Source organism: Dama dama, chromosome 25 (genome assembly GCF_033118175.1).
Source record: "Dama dama isolate Ldn47 chromosome 25, ASM3311817v1, whole genome shotgun sequence".
Classification (NCBI taxonomy): Eukaryota; Metazoa; Chordata; class Mammalia; order Artiodactyla; family Cervidae; genus Dama; species Dama dama.
The window spans coordinates 67953322-67970775 of NC_083705.1; the positions used below are offsets into that span (position 1 = coordinate 67953322).

General features: G+C 46.1%; 1 protein-coding gene across 1 annotated transcript in view; it reads left to right on the forward strand.

The window, feature by feature from the left end:
- The window catches only part of DAP (death associated protein), a 63614-nt gene that overhangs the window by 13908 nt on the left and 32252 nt on the right, over positions 1-17454 (forward strand). The window contains exon 2 of the mRNA XM_061129329.1: positions 1386-1482. Within this exon, the coding sequence (XP_060985312.1) occupies positions 1386-1482 (97 nt within the window). The remainder of the gene's footprint in view (positions 1-1385; positions 1483-17454) is intronic.

Here is a 17454-nt window from a genome sequence, read left to right on the forward strand (position 1 = left end):
ACACAAAACTTGTACATACACAGTCGTTCATAACTGCTTTATTCCCAGTAGCCAAAATGTGGGAAAAGCACAACTGACCATCCACAGATGAGTGGATTGTAAAGTGTGGTCTGTCCATGCCGTGGAGTGTTATTCAGCCATGAAAAGGAATGAAAGGACTTCCCTGGTGGTCCAGTGGTTGGGACTTTACCTTCCAAATGCAGAATGTGCGGGTTCCATCCCTGCTTGGGGAACTAGGATCCCACATTTCTCGAGGCCAAAAGGTCAAGACAGAACAAAGACAGTATTGTAACAAATTCAATAAGAACTTTGAAAATGGTCCACATCAAAAAAAAAAAATCTTTAAAAGAAAAAAGGAATGAAGTACTGACGCATGCTACAACATGGACAAACCTTGGAAACGTTATGTTAAGAGAAAATTCTTGTCATCAAAGGCTGTATGTTTTATGATTCCATTTATGTCAAATGTCCCGAATAGGCCGGTGCAGATGACTGGTTGCTAGGAGCTGGGGGAGAGGAGGGATTGGAGAGGGACCTTTGATGGGTTTCTGTTGAGGGTGATGATCCTGTTTAACAATGATTGTGGCCACAGTTGTGCGACTCTGAATATACACAAAACCGCTGAACTGTACACTCTTAACCAGGGGGACCATGTCGTATGTGAGTTACATGTCCATAAGGCTGTTTTTTAAAAACGAAATTAACTTCTGCCAAACCCAGGGTTTCACAGCACAGTCCGGGAAAGGTCGTCACCAGAGCGGGCTCTGTGGCTGTGACACGGCTGATGTCCTGTGTTGCCTGTGGCTGTATCCCCATCAGAGCACCGTCGGCATTTGAGAAAATGTCCCCGGCAGGGATGGAGTGGCCGCTGCTGCATCACAACCTGTACAAAACCTAAAAGCAGGCGGCCGCTTTCTCCATGTGGTTTGTACTCTGGTAGCACCACTGCTCTTACCCACTTGAAAGGAGACCAGACACACAGAGAAGCCTTGGAAAATATCGAGTGGCTCCAGAGTATGAGACAGGGCTGAGTGTCCTGTCATTCTGAATCTCCCCCAGTAGTACTGGGGCTTTGACGCAGGTTCAGTCCCTGGGTCGGGAGGATCCCCTGGAGAAGGAAATGGCAGCCCACTCCAGTATTCTTGCCTGGACAATCCCATGGACAGAAGAGCCTGGCTAGCTACAGTCCACGGGGCTGCAAAGAGTCAGCCGTGACTGAGTCACTCAAAAATGGCAATAATAGCACTATTCTCCGTGATTAATCGCTGTCACTGCCAGCTGGTCTGGACCTGGGGCCATGGGTCAGCCACACACCTTTGAGTAGCTCCCCTGCCATCTGGTGGTTGTGTGTTCACACTGATCACACCCCTTTGTCTTCATTTCAGTGAAAGCTGGTGGGATGCGAATTGTGCAGAAACACCCGCATTCTGGAGACACCAAAGAAGAGAAGGACAAGGACGACCAGGAGTGGGAGAGCCCCAGGTAGGAAAGTTCTGGATTCACAAGTCACCCTTATTCAGTTAAACATTAACGTTTGTTCTCTGCTGTGTACTTCCGATAAACCCTGGGCTCCTGGGGCCCTGTGCTGTGAGCTTTTCCTCTCCTGATCAGTGAGGAGGGGGTTCTGTCCCCCAGACAGAGGAGAAACAGGACAGCTAGAGCACGCCTTCTTCCCTTGCCCCGAATAAATCTAAGTGGATTCATCCGTCTTTGGGCAGAAGCCCTCCACCACCACATTAAAATCACCCACAGACCTTTGAAAATGCCATTCTAGTTGAGTCTCTGGGCTGTCAGGGCAGAGAACCACTGATTTAAACAGTGTTCACAAGCGTTAGGGCTTTGTCAGTTTCAGCCAAACCTTGAATCATCGAGGCCACACCCTGATGAGTGACCAAGTGCCCTTAAACGATGTCTTTGCCACCAGATCCCTGGGTCCCCGAAAGCTCACCTTCCTGCAACACCACCATCTCTGTTTACACCTGCGCTCCTTGCAGGTTCTGATGCCAAGTTTGGTCCAAGGACCTTGATACAAGCCCATCTCCTCCCACCTGTAACACACAGTCAGTGCCCACCTGTCTCTGAGCCTGTCCCCAGAAAGAGAAGTGAACACCAAGCTTTGCACCTGGTAACTCATCACTTAAGCTTTGCACCTTGTCACTCGTCTTTGACCGAATCTCAGCCAGAGGGAAAGGGAGTGTGGAGAGCAGCCAGCGCATGTTTGTGCATTTCATTCCAGCAGTCCTGAAGAGCAGGCGGAATGCTCCCCAGGTTACACATGGGGGACTGAAGTCCACAGAGGTCAATGCTTGCCACACTGCGCAGGATTGAACCCCACGCCTGGGGTTCAGAGCAGCCCAGGCTTTCCAAAGGATAGCTCCTGACAAGAGGCGCCCCCCGAGAAGGACGAGCATGGGTTTGGTGATCCCACATATCTGCTTACGTAGATGCTGTGCCGTTGGGTATTTTCTGTAAAACCTCGGGTGTCACTTAGGGTGGTCGCTGGAGGGGAGGACAAAATTGGGGGAGAAGTTTGTGAGTGATTATTGCCCATTTTAAATCATGAGATATCAGCACCAGGAAAGTCAGCTCAAGTTCTCATTTTTTAAAAGAAGAAGGTGGTTTAAAGAAAAGTCTCGAATTTTCTTTCCACTATCTTCACTTGTGTTTGGAACATAACAGCATCAGGAATTCTCCTACAGGTCCATGGTCCTGTATCTGAAAACCGTGGGGCCTAATTCATATCAGAATTCAGAAATTCTTATGTTTTGGGAGAGGAAGCAGGTTTTAGCTGAATAAGATCGTATGTATTTCATATAGTACCTGTTGTGGGGTCTCAAGCAGCCTGTTGGAATCTGTGTATGATGTTCATACCTGGTGAGATTCATTTTAAAGATTTACAGACTTGGACCAGTTCAGGGTAAGTTTTGCCTGCATAAGAGTTAGAACATTTGGTGTTGAAAACATTCTTGGACTTGGAACCAAGGATAAAATCATGTGACCTGTAGCATTGTTCTGCTAGAAACCTGGAATGTCATTTCCCTTCATATCCGCTGGTTCCTTAAGAAGGGAGAAAGAGGATGAGACAGAGCTGTATCTAGGGGGGAAAAAAACCCTGGGAAATTAATGAAACATGCTTTTCTGCATGAGTTTAAGTGGAATAAGGGACAAATAGCTACTTCTGTGTGTAACACAGTGTCAATACAGTGACAACTGATCATTTCTTAGCATGTTTAGAAATCAAGACAGAACAGCCCGTTCGTTCTCTTTCTACTGATTTTTTTTTTCTCATGAGGTGAAATACAGCGTTTATGGAAGATGCACAATGTAAATAAAGGTGCCAGAGGATGAATGATTACAATAGAAAGGAGGGGAACACCCAGCACCCTAGGTTTTAGTCTCTCACCCACCGTGAAGGCTGGTTTGCTCTGGAACCAGGTATTTTGAGTCTGGCTGACTGCAGGGCAGGGTTTGCATATGAGCCAGGGTATGTTTGTTCCCTGAAGTCAAATTGTTGTGTTCCCTGTGGGGGTGATAGCTCTTGTCCTCTGGGCTCCGGCTTCTCTCCTCACTGCTGCGGGTTAAATCCCCCCACACTGTTGACAAAGGTGGGGGGAAGCCTCTGTCGACGCTGCAGCTATCGGCACATGTTGCCAATACAACTCCTTCCAAACTCCCCGCACCAGACCTGGAACTCTGTGTAATAGTCCTCTTCCACCACCACGCAGTCTCTATTTTGCTAGTGGGCTAACTGAATAATTATAGTTAATAGCGATCACTGATGGTATACAGAGTGCAGTGGACCTAGCCCGGTTCTAACGGGGGCTCTGCCCTTGTTGACTCATTTGATCCTTGCAACTACTCTATTCTCATCCCCCTTTGGGAGTTGGCTCTTGATTATTATCTCCATTCCAGATTACTACTCCCAGTTCAGTGGCTCAGAGAGGTTAAGTGACTTTTCCAAAGGCATACAGCAAGTGAGTGGCAGAGCCAGCATCCCAGACCCACAGCTGGGTGCAGAGCCCCTACTCTTAGCCCCTGGGCTGTGTGTACCAACGAGTGCCTGTTTTGTGCTGGGCACTTAGTAAGTGCTTCCCACTGGGTTTAATGTTCATACCACTAAAAGCTGCCCATTACACAGATGAAGAAACCAAGGCTCAGTAAGCTTATCTGACCCAATCAGTGGTCTGGCCAGGATTCAGCCCTAACTCTGTCTTAACTTGGAATCCCATGTCCCTAATAGGGTACAGAAACCCTCTGAACTGACGAAATATTTTCAGGATCAATATAGACTGTAGATCCAGAAAAATGAAGAAAGTGTTAGTAGCTTAGTCATGTCTGACTCTTTGCAACCCATGGACTATAGCCTGCCAGGCTCCTCTATCCATAGAGTTCTCCAGGCAAGAATGCTGAAGTGGGTGGCCATTCCCTTCTCCAGGGGATTTTCCCAACCCGGGGATCAAACCCAGGTCTCCTGTATTGCAGGTGGATTCGTTACCATCTGAGCCACCAGGGAAGTCCTAGATCCTCTGTAAAATAAACATTGATTCCGGGGTTGCCCATAACCTTTCCCATATTCCTCAAGCCCACAATCCCACCCATGCAACCTCACCGAAGTAGATGGCCTAATTACAGCTTATAATAAACTTTCAGGACACTGGGCTGGTTTCCTTACATATGGAAAGGCCATAGTTATTTCCAGAATTAGTCAGGTATGTAATGTTTTACATTAATTTCTTTGGAAATGCCATGGCATGTGACTTCAAAATTCACATTACCCTCATTCTAAAGTTTTCTATTTTATCATGTTTTGAGCCAAGCATTTTCCAAATATGAAAATAAGTGCATGGTCTCAGGTGCCAATTTCCTCCTTGGATATGCATTTGCAAAACTCTGCTTTACTTCCTAGATATTTAAAGCTGGCTTTGCATTTACTGACTCATCTCTGATGGCTTCCTTTCCCAATCAGAAAATCAAATACTGATTGCAGAGAAAATGAACAACTGGAGCATTAAAGAGGTTGTTGTGTGACCCAAAAAAACCTCAAAGCACTCTTACTTGTACTTTTCTTTTGCAAATCTTTGTGTTATCCTTTGTCCCCTTAATCCTGTCATTTTTCAGATATTAAAAAGATAATTCCTTATACCACCAAATTGTTTAAAAATGCTATTAAAAAAAAAAAAAAGAAACCAATAATGTAGCAGAAATTTGAAAATGTTTTCCAAACATTCCCATCAGGCTGAATTCTAGTTACCTGCGGCCCTTTGTATCCAAGAAGAGTAAGACGCTTCATTGTTGTGGGCTAATACTTTCCTGAGTGGGTGCAAGATTCAATCTCAGAACTGACCCAATCAAGGAAAGCTGATTTTTCTCTCAAAGCCATCTGCTGAGCATATTAAGTCAAAATGTCCAGTTTGATTATGTAATGGAGAAACTGCAGACATAGAATGGATTTCAGGGGTCATTAGAATTCACTAACATACAGTGTAGTGAACATGTGCTGAGGCCTGAGCGTGAATCAAGCTGGGTAGAAAGTATTTTAAAAGGCAGGTGGCAGGAGGAGTAAAGTAGAATTGGAAGGGTTTGGTGAGGATTAGAAAGGGGTAGAAGGAGTGAGGGAGGGGAAAGCGGGTGGTGAGGGTCAGGAGGGAACAGCCCTTCCTGGGCTCCACAATTTGTACAGGACTGACTTAGGGCTGTGATGCTGTTTCTTGTTCACATACCTCCCCTGCCCCCAAAATAAGCAAACAGTTCCAATCATCCAGGATGTGGGAAATACCCAAGATGGGATACACACAGTAACAGCTGGCCCTCAATGTAACACAAATGCTTACAGTTATCAACTGCAAGGAGTACAGCGGAAAAAAAAATGATCTAACATAAGTGACTTTGGGAAACATTACTTTGACTGGAAACTATCAGGCTAAAGACAAAAACAAAAAAATGCAAAAAAACTGCATAAATGTTACACTCCAGTTAGTCAGTGTTTCATACAGGAGTTTGGGTTAGTGATTCTGAAATTGCTTTATGTGTGCACTAGGATTGAACAAATAAGTAAATATGTTGTGGCTGATGAAGAGTCAAGTTTCTCATGGTCAGGGAAAGAGGTTTCAGATCAAAAGGGGAAGACTAAGATGACTGTGATATTTAATCAGAATTGGAGGTGTTAGTATGAACTCGGGCTTCGCTGGTGGCTCAGATGGTAAAGAGTCTGCCTGCAATACAAGAGACACAGGTTCCTTCCCTGGGTCGGGAAGATCCCCTGGAGAAGGTAATGGCTATCCACTCCAGTATTCTAGCCTGGAGAATCCCATGGACAGACCAGTATTCTTGCCTAGAGAATCCCATGGACAGAGGAACCTGGAGGGCTACAGTCCATGGGGTCACAAAGAGTCAGACAGGACTGAGAGACTAACACTTTACTTCAGTACGAACTCATAACTTAACTGGATGAATGGATGAATGGATGGATGGTAGGTATAGATGGGAACATACATACATAAATAAACATACATGGAAGAGGTACATACATCCTAGCTGTTTTTACTGACAGGGCATTAAAGAACTGTCACCACATAGCCATAAGCACCCCCCAGGGCCGGGATCTTGGTTTCTAAACACCATTCCCCAATCAAGGGTTTTTTGGAGAAGTGGTTCATTCCAGGACCAGGGCTGGAAAAGTACCAGATGAGCCTGGCACAGCTTGTAGTGCCAGAACACATGGAAGTGTTCCCGAGCAACACAGAAGCCAGCCTGAAGGCGCACCTAATGGCAAAGCTGGAATAATTTATGATAAAATAAATAATGATAGTATTGGATTATAACCCCTAGAGTAAAATAGATATCCATGAGTCTATACTGATATGAATAATTGAACACATAGATGAGAAGGGGCAGCTCTTCTTTATAGAAGAATTCCAGTGAATAAATGTGTAAAGTAGAATATCACCAATAGGCAAACACCACAGTAATTGTTGTTGGCAGGATACACTGAGGGATACTACAATTAGAGGGCAAAAATTTAAGGAGAAACGGGCTATTTGCAGTCTGTTTCCCCCAATATACTTATTAATTGCTAAGCAAGGAATTTCTTTACATGGAGACCATGAAAAAGACACTCGTTTACAGTAGAAGACCTGAAATAAGAAGGCAGAGAGTTGCTCAGTGTTATGTGGCAGCCTGGATGGGAGGGGAGGGGAGCTTGAGGGGAGAGTGTATGTGGATGGCTGAGTCCCTCTGCTGTTCACCTGAAATTGTCACAACTTTGTTTATTAGTCAGCTGTCAGTTCAGTTCAGTCACTCAGTCGTGTCCGACTCTTTGCGACCCCATGGACTACAGCACGCCAGGCTTCCCTGTCTGTCACCAACTCCCGGAGCTTGCTCAAACTCAAGTCCATTGAGTCGGTGATGCCATCCAACCATCTCATCCTCTGTCGTCCCCTTCTCCTCCTACCTTCAATCTTTCACAGCATCAGATTATTTTCCAAGGAGTTAGCTCTTTGCATCAAACAGCCAAAGTATTGGAGCTTCAGCTTCAGCATCAGTCCTTCCAATGAATATTCAGGACTGATATCCTTTAGGATTTGATCTCCTTGCAGTCCAAGGGACTCTTCAAGGGTCTTCTCTAACACCACAGTTCAAAAGCATCAATTCTTCGGCTATACCCCAATACAAAATTAAAAAATTTTTTTAAAAAGTGATAAATTTTTTAAAAAGGAGGGGTGGGTGGCAGAGAGTCATCCTGTTGGGCCTCAGATGGGAACCTGCACATCCATGACGTTCCTTGTTGCTGCTCCGTGTTCTGTGAATGACTGTGAAAGTGCTGTATTTGTTTCACAACAAGCTTTCACCTGTTGCTCTTTGCCGTCATGGCTAACTCCAGCCTGAAACAGTTGTTGCTAGATGCAGGCTGAGTTACCATCGGGCTGCCGGAACAAATGCCACAAACCACGTGGCTTGAAATAACTGAGCTGTGTTGTCTCACAAATCTGGAGGCTGGAATGCCGACACCCAGGTTTCCTCAGGGTTGGTTCCTTTGCTGGCCGTCTTTGGCTTACACATATATTACTTTTTTTTTTTTTTTTTTGTCTATGCTGTGCAACACTCAGGATCTTTGTTCCCCAGAGAATGAACCTCCTGAGCTGGGAGCTCAGAGTCCTAGCCACTGGACCACCGGGGAAGTCCTAGATGCCTCGCCTCGATCTCCGTCTTCACATGGCCCTCCCCGTGTCGCTGTACCTTCCCTCTGTGTGTCTCTTTCCTCTTTCTGTAAGGACATTGTGCATGCATGCTAAGTCGCTTCAGTTGTTTCCGACTCTTTGCCACCCTATGGACTGTGGCCGCCAAGCTCCTCTGTCCATGGGATTCTCCAGGCAGGAATACTGGAGTGGGTTCCATTTCCTCCTCCAGGGGATCTTCCCGACCCAGGGACTGAATCCGCCTCTTCTGTCTCCTGCATTGGCAGGGGGCTGCTTTACCACTGGCGCCTCCTGGGAAGCCCCACTCATATTGCATTAGGACCCACCCTAAAAGCTTCATTTGAACTCATTTACTTCTGTAAGACGCTGTTTCCATAAAAGGTTAAATTCTAAGGCCCTGGGGGTAAGGGCTTCTTGTAGTTGGGGTTGGGGAACGGGTCAGTTCTCTAATAGATGCCAAATGATAATCTATGGCCATTATTAATGGTTCTTTCAGTTAAAGTTGTCTTAAGTAAGAAATGGAAAATTGAAAACGTTGAGGTTAAGAGATGGCACACCCTATACGCCTGGGAATTTTTATCTTTAAGCCATTATCTTCATGTTTGAACTTGAATGAGGCTTGTGAGCCAGTTTCAGCATCATCCTTACTTTGCAATAGGATTATCTTTTATATCCAGGCTAGCTGTCACCTACGTTTTAGAAGCATTGTGACCCTTTCCCCACGATGCGTGAAGTTGCCAGTGGACTAGGGGTGCCAGCCAGCCATCCACTCCTGTGCTGTTTGGGTGCCCCGGTCAGCAGGCAGGACCCATGACGTGGCAGCCAGCCCCTGCCTTCAGCCACAGGAAGAGTCTTGATGAGGTGGGGTGTTGGATAACGGGATGTCCTTGTGATGGGGTAATGGGTTGTCACCTGCTTGTGGACTGAGATGCCACCTCCAGGGAAGAGCCTTCTTGAAGGTACAGCAAGATCCTCCGAATAGAAGGCGCCCGAGGCACGTTGTCATGGCAACAGGAAGTCGTGATGGACGGTCCTGTCTGCTTTGGTGGGGAACACGGGGAGAGTCTCTTTGTCGTTGGGCAGCTCTCACTGTCAGCTTTGTCCGGGAGTCTCAATGGTCAGTGTTCTGCGTCTGTAGGCCACCTGGGCATGGATGAAGTGGTACAGTTTGTATGCTGGCAAGGCAGCTGTGAAAGTCATCATTTTGCCTGGAGCCGCTCAGGCTGCAGAAGGTTAACAGAGCTCATGCAGGCGCCCGGGTCTCCACATGGCAGCCCAGGTCAGCGGGTAGCGTGGGAGAGCCTGCCAAGGGGTGGGGAGCGTCTGTCTGCATCACGGAGTCTGCAGCCCCTTCTCAAGGCAGCCCTCCTCTCCCCATCACTCTGCAAAGGCTCAGGTGCACCTGCTTGCGTCTACACCTGGGTTATAGTAGGACCTTCTTGCCAGGCAGCCTGTCTCCCCTCAAAGAAGGAGTGAATTCATGTCCTTAGGGCTTCCAGAACAAAGTGCCACAGACCCAGGATTGTCTCACAGCCCTGGGGGCCGAGAAATTTGAGGTCAAGGTGTCAGCAGACCCATGCCCTCTCGGAAAGCAGTAGGGGAGGATCTGTTTCAGGCCCCCTCCTGGTTCCTGGGCTGAGGCAGCGGGACTCTAGTGTTCACACGGCTGTCTCACTGTGTGTGTTGGGGCTTGTTTCCCCTGTTCATAAGGATGCCAGTCATATTGCATCAGGGCCCCCCTAATGACCTCATCTTAACTAATTATTGTTTAGTTGCTAAGTCATCTCCAACTCTTTGTGACCCCATGGACTGCAGCACACTGGGCTCCTCTGTCCTCCACCATCTCCCAGAGTCTGCTCAAATTCATGTCCATTGAGTCAGTGATACTATCTAACCATCTCATCCTCTGCCACCCCCATCTCCTTTTGCCTTCAGTCTTTCCCAGCATCATGGTCTTTTCCAGTGAGTCGGCTCTTTGCTTCAGGTGGCCAAAGTATTGGAGCTTCAGCTTCAGCATCAGTCCTTCCAATGATGATTCAGGGTTGATCTCCTTTAGGATTGACTGGTTTGATCCCCTTGCTGTCCAAGAGACTCTCAAGTCTTCTCCAGCACCACAGTTCAGAAGCATCACTTCTTCAGCACTCAGCCTTCTTTATGGTCCAACTCTAACATCTGTGCATGACTCCTGGAAAACCATAGTTTTGACTGGATGGACCTTTGTCTGCAAAGTTGTGTCTCTGCTTTTTAATATGCTGTCTGGGTTTGTCATAGCTTTTCTTCCAAGGAGCAAGTGTCTTTTAATTTCATGGCTGCAGTCACCATCTTTAGTGATTTTTGGAGCTCAAGAAAATAAAATCTTGTCACTGCTTCCACTAATTATGCAACAAGTTTATTTTCAAATGAGGCCACATGCTGAGCTACTGGAGGTTAGGACTTTAACATAAGAAGCAGGGGGGGCAGAGGAACACACAGTTCACCTCTTAACACGCTTCAGCACCTCATGGCACGAGGCACCAGTTGGCAGTGCCCAGCTTCAGTGACATCCCATCAGCAATGGCAGCACAGTAACTTATCACCTGTGAGGCCCACGCAGCAAATGACTCCTGCTTCTGTGCGAGCATGTACAGTTGCCCAGGCTGAGCACTGCAGCAGTCTGCCCTCCCATCCCAGTGGGTGCCCTGTACCAGGGCAGTGGCTCCAAATCATGACTGTACACCCCCAAATTTATTTTTTTAGTATTTTAAAAAAGTATTTATTTTACTTATTTCCTTGGTTGCTCCGGCTCTTAGTTGCGCCACACAGGATCTTTGATTTTCACTGAGGTATGCAAAGTCTTTTAGTTATAGCATGTGGAATCTTTATTTGTGGTGTGTGGGGTCTAATTCCCTGACCAGGGATTGAACTTGGGCCCCCTGCATTGGGAGCTTGGAGTCTTAGCCACTGGGCCACCAGGGAAGTCCCTCCATCAATTTAAAAATTGCTGTTTGCCTGCACCCCCCATATTTGTGTATTCATTTTTAAATTATACTGTGCATATTTTGCTACTGTTATATACAAAATGTATACAAAATGGATATTAATGTATGAGATCAAGGTGAAATAAGCAATGTTTTAAATGTCCTGCCAACCATTATGACTTTTTATTGCCATTAGCTCATATCTCAAGGTCCAAATACCCTTGAGGTAGTGTTTCTCATTAATGATTCAGGATGTAAATCTAAATTTCTAATGTCCTTCCTGGTGATTTCAGGTTTTGTGGGGAAGGGTGGCTTCCTGTCAAGTCTAATTAGATCTTTGGTGTTCGTAATGTGGTTCATGAAATACATGTACCAGGACGAGAAGCTCGAGCTGGAATTGAAGTCGCTCAGTCGTGTCTGACTCTTTGCGACCCCATGGACTGTAGCCCACCAGGCTTCTCTGTCCATGGTTTTCTCCAGACAAGAATACTGGTGTGGGTTGCCATGCCCTCCTCTAGGGCATCTTCCTGACCCAGGGATTGAACCCGAGTCTCTTACGTCTCGTGCATTGGCGGGCGGGTTCTTTACCACTAGCGCCACCTGGGAAGCCCCCTTATCTTGTCATAGTTAGTTTAAATTCATTCATTGTGTATTTGAGTGCAGTTCTAGATGCTTGAAACATATGAAAGGTAGAACTAGAGAATTTAACTAGCCCGCAAACCAGTGTCGTGCGTATGTTGTCAGACACAGGAAGTAAAGGGCCCTTCGGTCCCCAGGGACCAGGAGGCCGGGTGGGAGCAGTCAGCTGCAGACGGGCAAAATAGGCCCTGTGAGTGAACTGCGGTGACGCTTAGTTCATTGTGTTTGAGGTTTTTTAGATAAAGGATAAATGTAAATAAAATAATCTGCACGTTTATCACTTTCCCCGACTGTGCCGTGGCCTCTGGAGACGAGACTGCCTTCGTCACTGACTGGCGGGTGGTGGCTCCAACAGGAGTTCCCTGTCAGTCATGAAGTCGTGCCCGACTCTGCAACCCCATGGACTGTGGCCCAGCAGGCTCCTCTGTCCATGGGATTCTCCAGGCAGGAATACTGGAGTGGGCTGCCATGCCCTTCTCCAGGGGATCTTCCTACCCAGGCTTCCCATGTCTCCCGCTTAGCAGGAAGATTCTTTACCCCTGTGGCACTGGGTAGCCCCTCTCTGGTTGTATGTAGTTCCATGTCTTCCAAAACCCGTGGCTTCATGTATTTTAGGATGATCAGGAGGAGCACAACTAGGTACATTAAGAAGTTTTGCCCAGAATTGTGCAATGAACACAGAGCCACTGGCGTGGGACGCAAAATACTTTGTGTCCTGGGAGTCGTGGGCAGTGGTGTCATCAGGAACTTAGAGTCTGAGCTCCCCTTAGATGGGCCCTGAGGCAGGATGGGGTCTGGTGGGTGGTGAATCGGAACCTCACTGTTCAGTGGAGGGAGGAAGCATGTGGGCACCCCTGTGTCAGGAGAGCCTGGTTGGACTCTGCCAGGGTGAGGCTGAGAAGGGACGTGCTATCCTCCGGTGCCTGGTGCTGCTGGTCATGGGCTTGGAGGCAGTATTTACCCAACATCTGGTTCCGTAAGGGATGCAGAAACAAGGTGTGATCGATGTGCTTTTGAGCATCCGCTTCCCTCCCTCCACAATCCTCCAGCCTCCTGACCAGACCACCACACTGCCCTCCACATTTCATCAGATAGAAGGAGGGGAGAAGGGAGATGGAGCTATCGGCTTCCGTCTCCAGACAGCCCTGTGCGTCTGCCCCGGAGCCAGCCTCTTGGAACCGATAATTCTTTTGTTTTTATGGTGCTCCTCAGAGGGCTGCAATATTTATCAAGAGCGTTTCCTTGTTACATAAACATAGGAACTGAATTTAAATCAACTCTCCAGCGGCTGGATTTTACAGAATGCAATATGTAATAATAACAACATAGGATAATGCTACCTAGAAAAATAACTACATAGAAAAAAGAGCCCTTTATTGAGTTTATTACATTACAATAACTATGCCTGAAATTTTTAAGCCCCCTATTTAAATACATTCTATTTAAAAAGAAAAAAAAGAATGAAAGAGGAAAACAAAAATAAATAAACTGTTGACTTCAACTGGGTCAGAATGCATAGCACTCAGAAAATACTTAGTGAATCAGTAATAATGAGCTTAGAATTTGATTCTTTAAAGGTAAATAGTTAATTAACTTAGTAACTTGGTTACTTCTTATTTTCCAGCTGGTGAAAGAGGTGAGCCAGGTAAGGTCAGTGTTAAGGAAGAACATTCTTCCTCCTTCTGGGATATTCGATTGAGCCCTCAGCTCTCTCCAGGGAGAGATTGACTTTGATTTCTGGTTGTGTACATCTTATAGGGGAAGATATACTCATTAATGTGGACCAGAGTCATGAGGATGGTATTATACTCAAGAAATTCTCATAGAATCATTGCATTTAGAGCTGGACACACCTGAGAGTTCACCTACTCCAGGTTCTCCTAGGCGGAGCTCTTGACAGACTAGATGCCAGATTTTTTTAAAGACCTAGAAAGGTCTAGATACCAGAAGCAAAACATCTATTGGGAAGAGATCCACAGAGATTTTTATGTTAAGAAGAAGCCCTTGCCCACTTATGGATATATATCCAAAAGAATTGAAAAAATGTCCCCAAGAGTTATCTGCAGACCCATGGCAGCATTATTAACAATAACCAAGAGGTCAAAGCAACCTAAATGCCTATCAGTGGATGACCAGGTAGCCAAAATGTGGTGTATACATTCAACAGAATACTGTGCAGCCTTAGGAAAGAAGGAAATCCCGTCACAATGCCACAGCATGGATTAACCTGTGTCAAGTGAAATAGGCTTCCCAGGTGGCTCAGTGGTAAAGAATCTGCCTGCAAAACAGGAGACGTGGGTTCGATCCCTGAGTCAGGAAGATCCACTGGCGAAGGAAAAGGCAACCCACTCCAGTATTCTTGCCTGGGAAATCCCACAGAGGATCCTGGCGGGCGACAGTCCACGTGGTCAAAAAGAGTCAGACACAACTGAACAACTAAACAACAAAAACAAGTGAAATAAGCCACTCACAAAAGGACAGATAATACACAATTCTACTTACGAGCTGGTTGGTGTGCTGGTAGGGGTGGTTGGCTGCTTTCCTGGCACTTCAGGTGAGCACAGCCCCACGGGGGAGCATCCCAGAGTGTTTGAGAAGAATATGTCCTTGGCACCCCCAAGAATTTGTCCAAAAGTTGGACCGCCACCGTGAACTTTTTATTCTGGCTAACGCTGACCTTGTGTAAGTCAGGACTAAAGATGAAAAGTGGGAGAGCAAAGATTCCAAATGGCATCTGTTGCTCCTTTTGTAGCTGATTCCCTCAGTGTGATGACGGTGAAATTTAGAGTGTCTTCAGCCAGGCTGACTAAATTTAGAGAAGTAATTGCTGCTTACCCTCCTGGGGGCATCGCGGGAGGCCTGAAAATGAGAGGATGGAAAGCCAAGATGACAGAGTAGAGACAGCCAAGTTCTGGTCTGGGTGCCTATTTTCAAAGATGGCAGTGGAAGATAATGTTTAAGTTTGATTATAGGGGGACTAACTGGTTCCCTTTTCTTTAACAACATTCCTTCCTACGGAATAGCTGGACTTTTGCTGCTAAGTTCACTTTACGACACAGGGATTCGGTAGAAAACGGACCAGATGCAGTAGTTTTTTGACAGTTTTGAAATCTACACTTTTTGCGGAGGAAGTACCGTTGATACTCTGCAGTATTGGATAAGTTCTGGGAGTTGAGAGAAAAGCTAAGATGGTTAACACGTGAGTGTAGTTACTGAACCTGCTGTTCAGTTAACAATGAAGAGTTGATGCTCTGAGCCTGGGAGCATATATGAAGTTTTGACAGGTAGGGAGAGACTGCAGTGGCCAGGGAACAGCATGAAGGGGCTTTTGGGGACAGGTGGGGTGAGCGGTGCTCCTGCTGGACGGTGAACTGGGGGTGGGTCTGTCCCCCTCTTCCTCCTCCCCATGCTCTCCTCTCCTCGCTCACACCGTGCCTGAGGTCTCCACATACGGCTGTTTCTCTCCCTGCTGCTGCAGTGGGGTGTGACCAAAAACACCTACCTTCAGGCAGGATACATTCCTCCTGGCTCATGGTTTGTTTGAACCTGAGATCTAGATGATAGCCATTCCTGACGCTGGCAGGTCAGGTGTCTAAAGAACACTCACAGAGCAGTTAGGTTATAGGTCAGTAGCACTGCTTTAACTTCTTGCACTCAAAATCTACCACTCTGTACATCGATTTATATTTCATTTCCCTGAAGCTCTGAAAAATAAGGTGAAAGGAAAGGAGTGTTGGTCCCTCCAAGGTTCCCAGTGTGGTCTTTCTTGCCTGCCCCTTGGGCTGTCTAAATCTTTCCCCAGCGTTTTAAGTAACTCCATACTTATGTTTTTTCTTTTTTAATAGCAGTGATGATTAAAAGCCTAACATGGACTGCAAAAATGAATGGGGAGCATATTGATAGTACCAAGGAATTAAAAAGAACATGAGTAAACAATTCATAAAACAGTAGAAATTTGTCAACAAATATTACTAGTAAACAAATTAAAAGTAAACAAATCAAATAAGTTCACTTTCTGGGGTCTGAAAAAAAAAGTGAACTAAAAATGTCCTAATGTTATATGTAATTGTCTATTAATTATATAGAGATTGGATATCTCAATCCTAAAAAATGTTTCAAGTTGCCTACAGATTTGAACACATCATTTTCTTCCACCAAACCCTGATCCTCTCTAGGTTTTCCACTCTTATTTAAATCTTTTCCCAGCTTTAATGAGATATTACTGACATACACGTAAATTCAGGGTATGCAGCATGATTTGATAGGTGTGTACATTGTAAAGTGACCATCACAATAAGGTTGGTTAACACCTCCACCCCCTCAAAATAATTAGCGTTTTTAGTGATGATAACATCTAAGATCTACTCTCTCAATACAGTATTAAGTTATACAATAGTATACGTGTGAGTATATGTGCTGTTCTCAGTCATGTCCACCTCTTTGTGACCCCATGGACTGTAACCCGCCAGGCTCCTCTGTCCATGGGATTCTCCAGGCAAGAATCCTGGAGTGGGTTTCCATGCCCTCCTCCAGGGGATCTTCCCAACCCAGGGATCGAATGCAAGTCCCCTGCATGGCAGGCAGGTTCTTTACTGCTTAGCCATCAGGAAGCCATACATACATACATACATATATATATATGCATACATACATATATATATGACTTATGTATATATATATGATATCTGTAACTGGCGTCCCCTCGTTTCCCCCACACTGGCTGGCTGGCAGGTAAAGTAAAACCCAGATCCTTTACAGGTTGCAGTTTAACAGGTGGGGTGGAAGGAGGAGGCATGGACAGCGTGGGACTTGCCCAGTGGTGCTTGGCCAAGCAGCAGTGCTCCTCAGGAGCAGACAGACCCTCTCAGATTTCAGAGCACTTGTGAATCACCTGGGAATCTTGCCAAAATGCCATGGGCTGGTGGGGTGGTTCTGGGAGGATGGGTCATGGTGCTGCCTGCTCCCACCACACTTAGTGTAGCCAGACCCTATCCCTGTCTGTCTGACGAAGTCTGTGTGCTTGTCAGAAGTGTATCAACACTGTGCCAAAGGTTGCCCAGTCATGTCTAACTGTTTGTGACCCTGTGGACTGCAGCCCGCCAGGCTCCTCTGTCCATGGGATTTCCAGGGCAAGAATACTGGAGTGAGTTGCCATTTCCTCCAGAGGATCCTCCCCACCCAGGGATCCAATCCACAACTGCACTGACAGCAGGGTTCTTTACTGCGGATTCTCACCTGAGAAGCCCATGTATTATAAAAGGTAGAAAATGTTACATGAACAATTTACCTTTTGGCTGTTCATAAGCAGTTATAACTTCCTAAGTGGTCACCATATTTATAAGTACTGCAAAGAGAAGGAGGCAAACACTCTGAGAACTGTCCCTGTTTCCCTCAGAAACAGGACTGAACCCTGTTTCTATGGGACTTGAATCTATTGAGAAAGCATCTGTCACTCAGCTGGGTGAGCTTATGACTATGTCCCATCTTAATCAGGCCTCAGGGAATAAGTTTAGAAGATGGTCCCTGCTATGAAGCAAGCAATTCAGCATCATTCAGAAAGTCTAATAGTCAAACAATGACAAATACCAGCCACTCTTAGACCAGTGCTTTATATGCTTAGTCTTATTTTGTCCTCCCAGCCTACAGGGAAGGTGGGCCCTTAT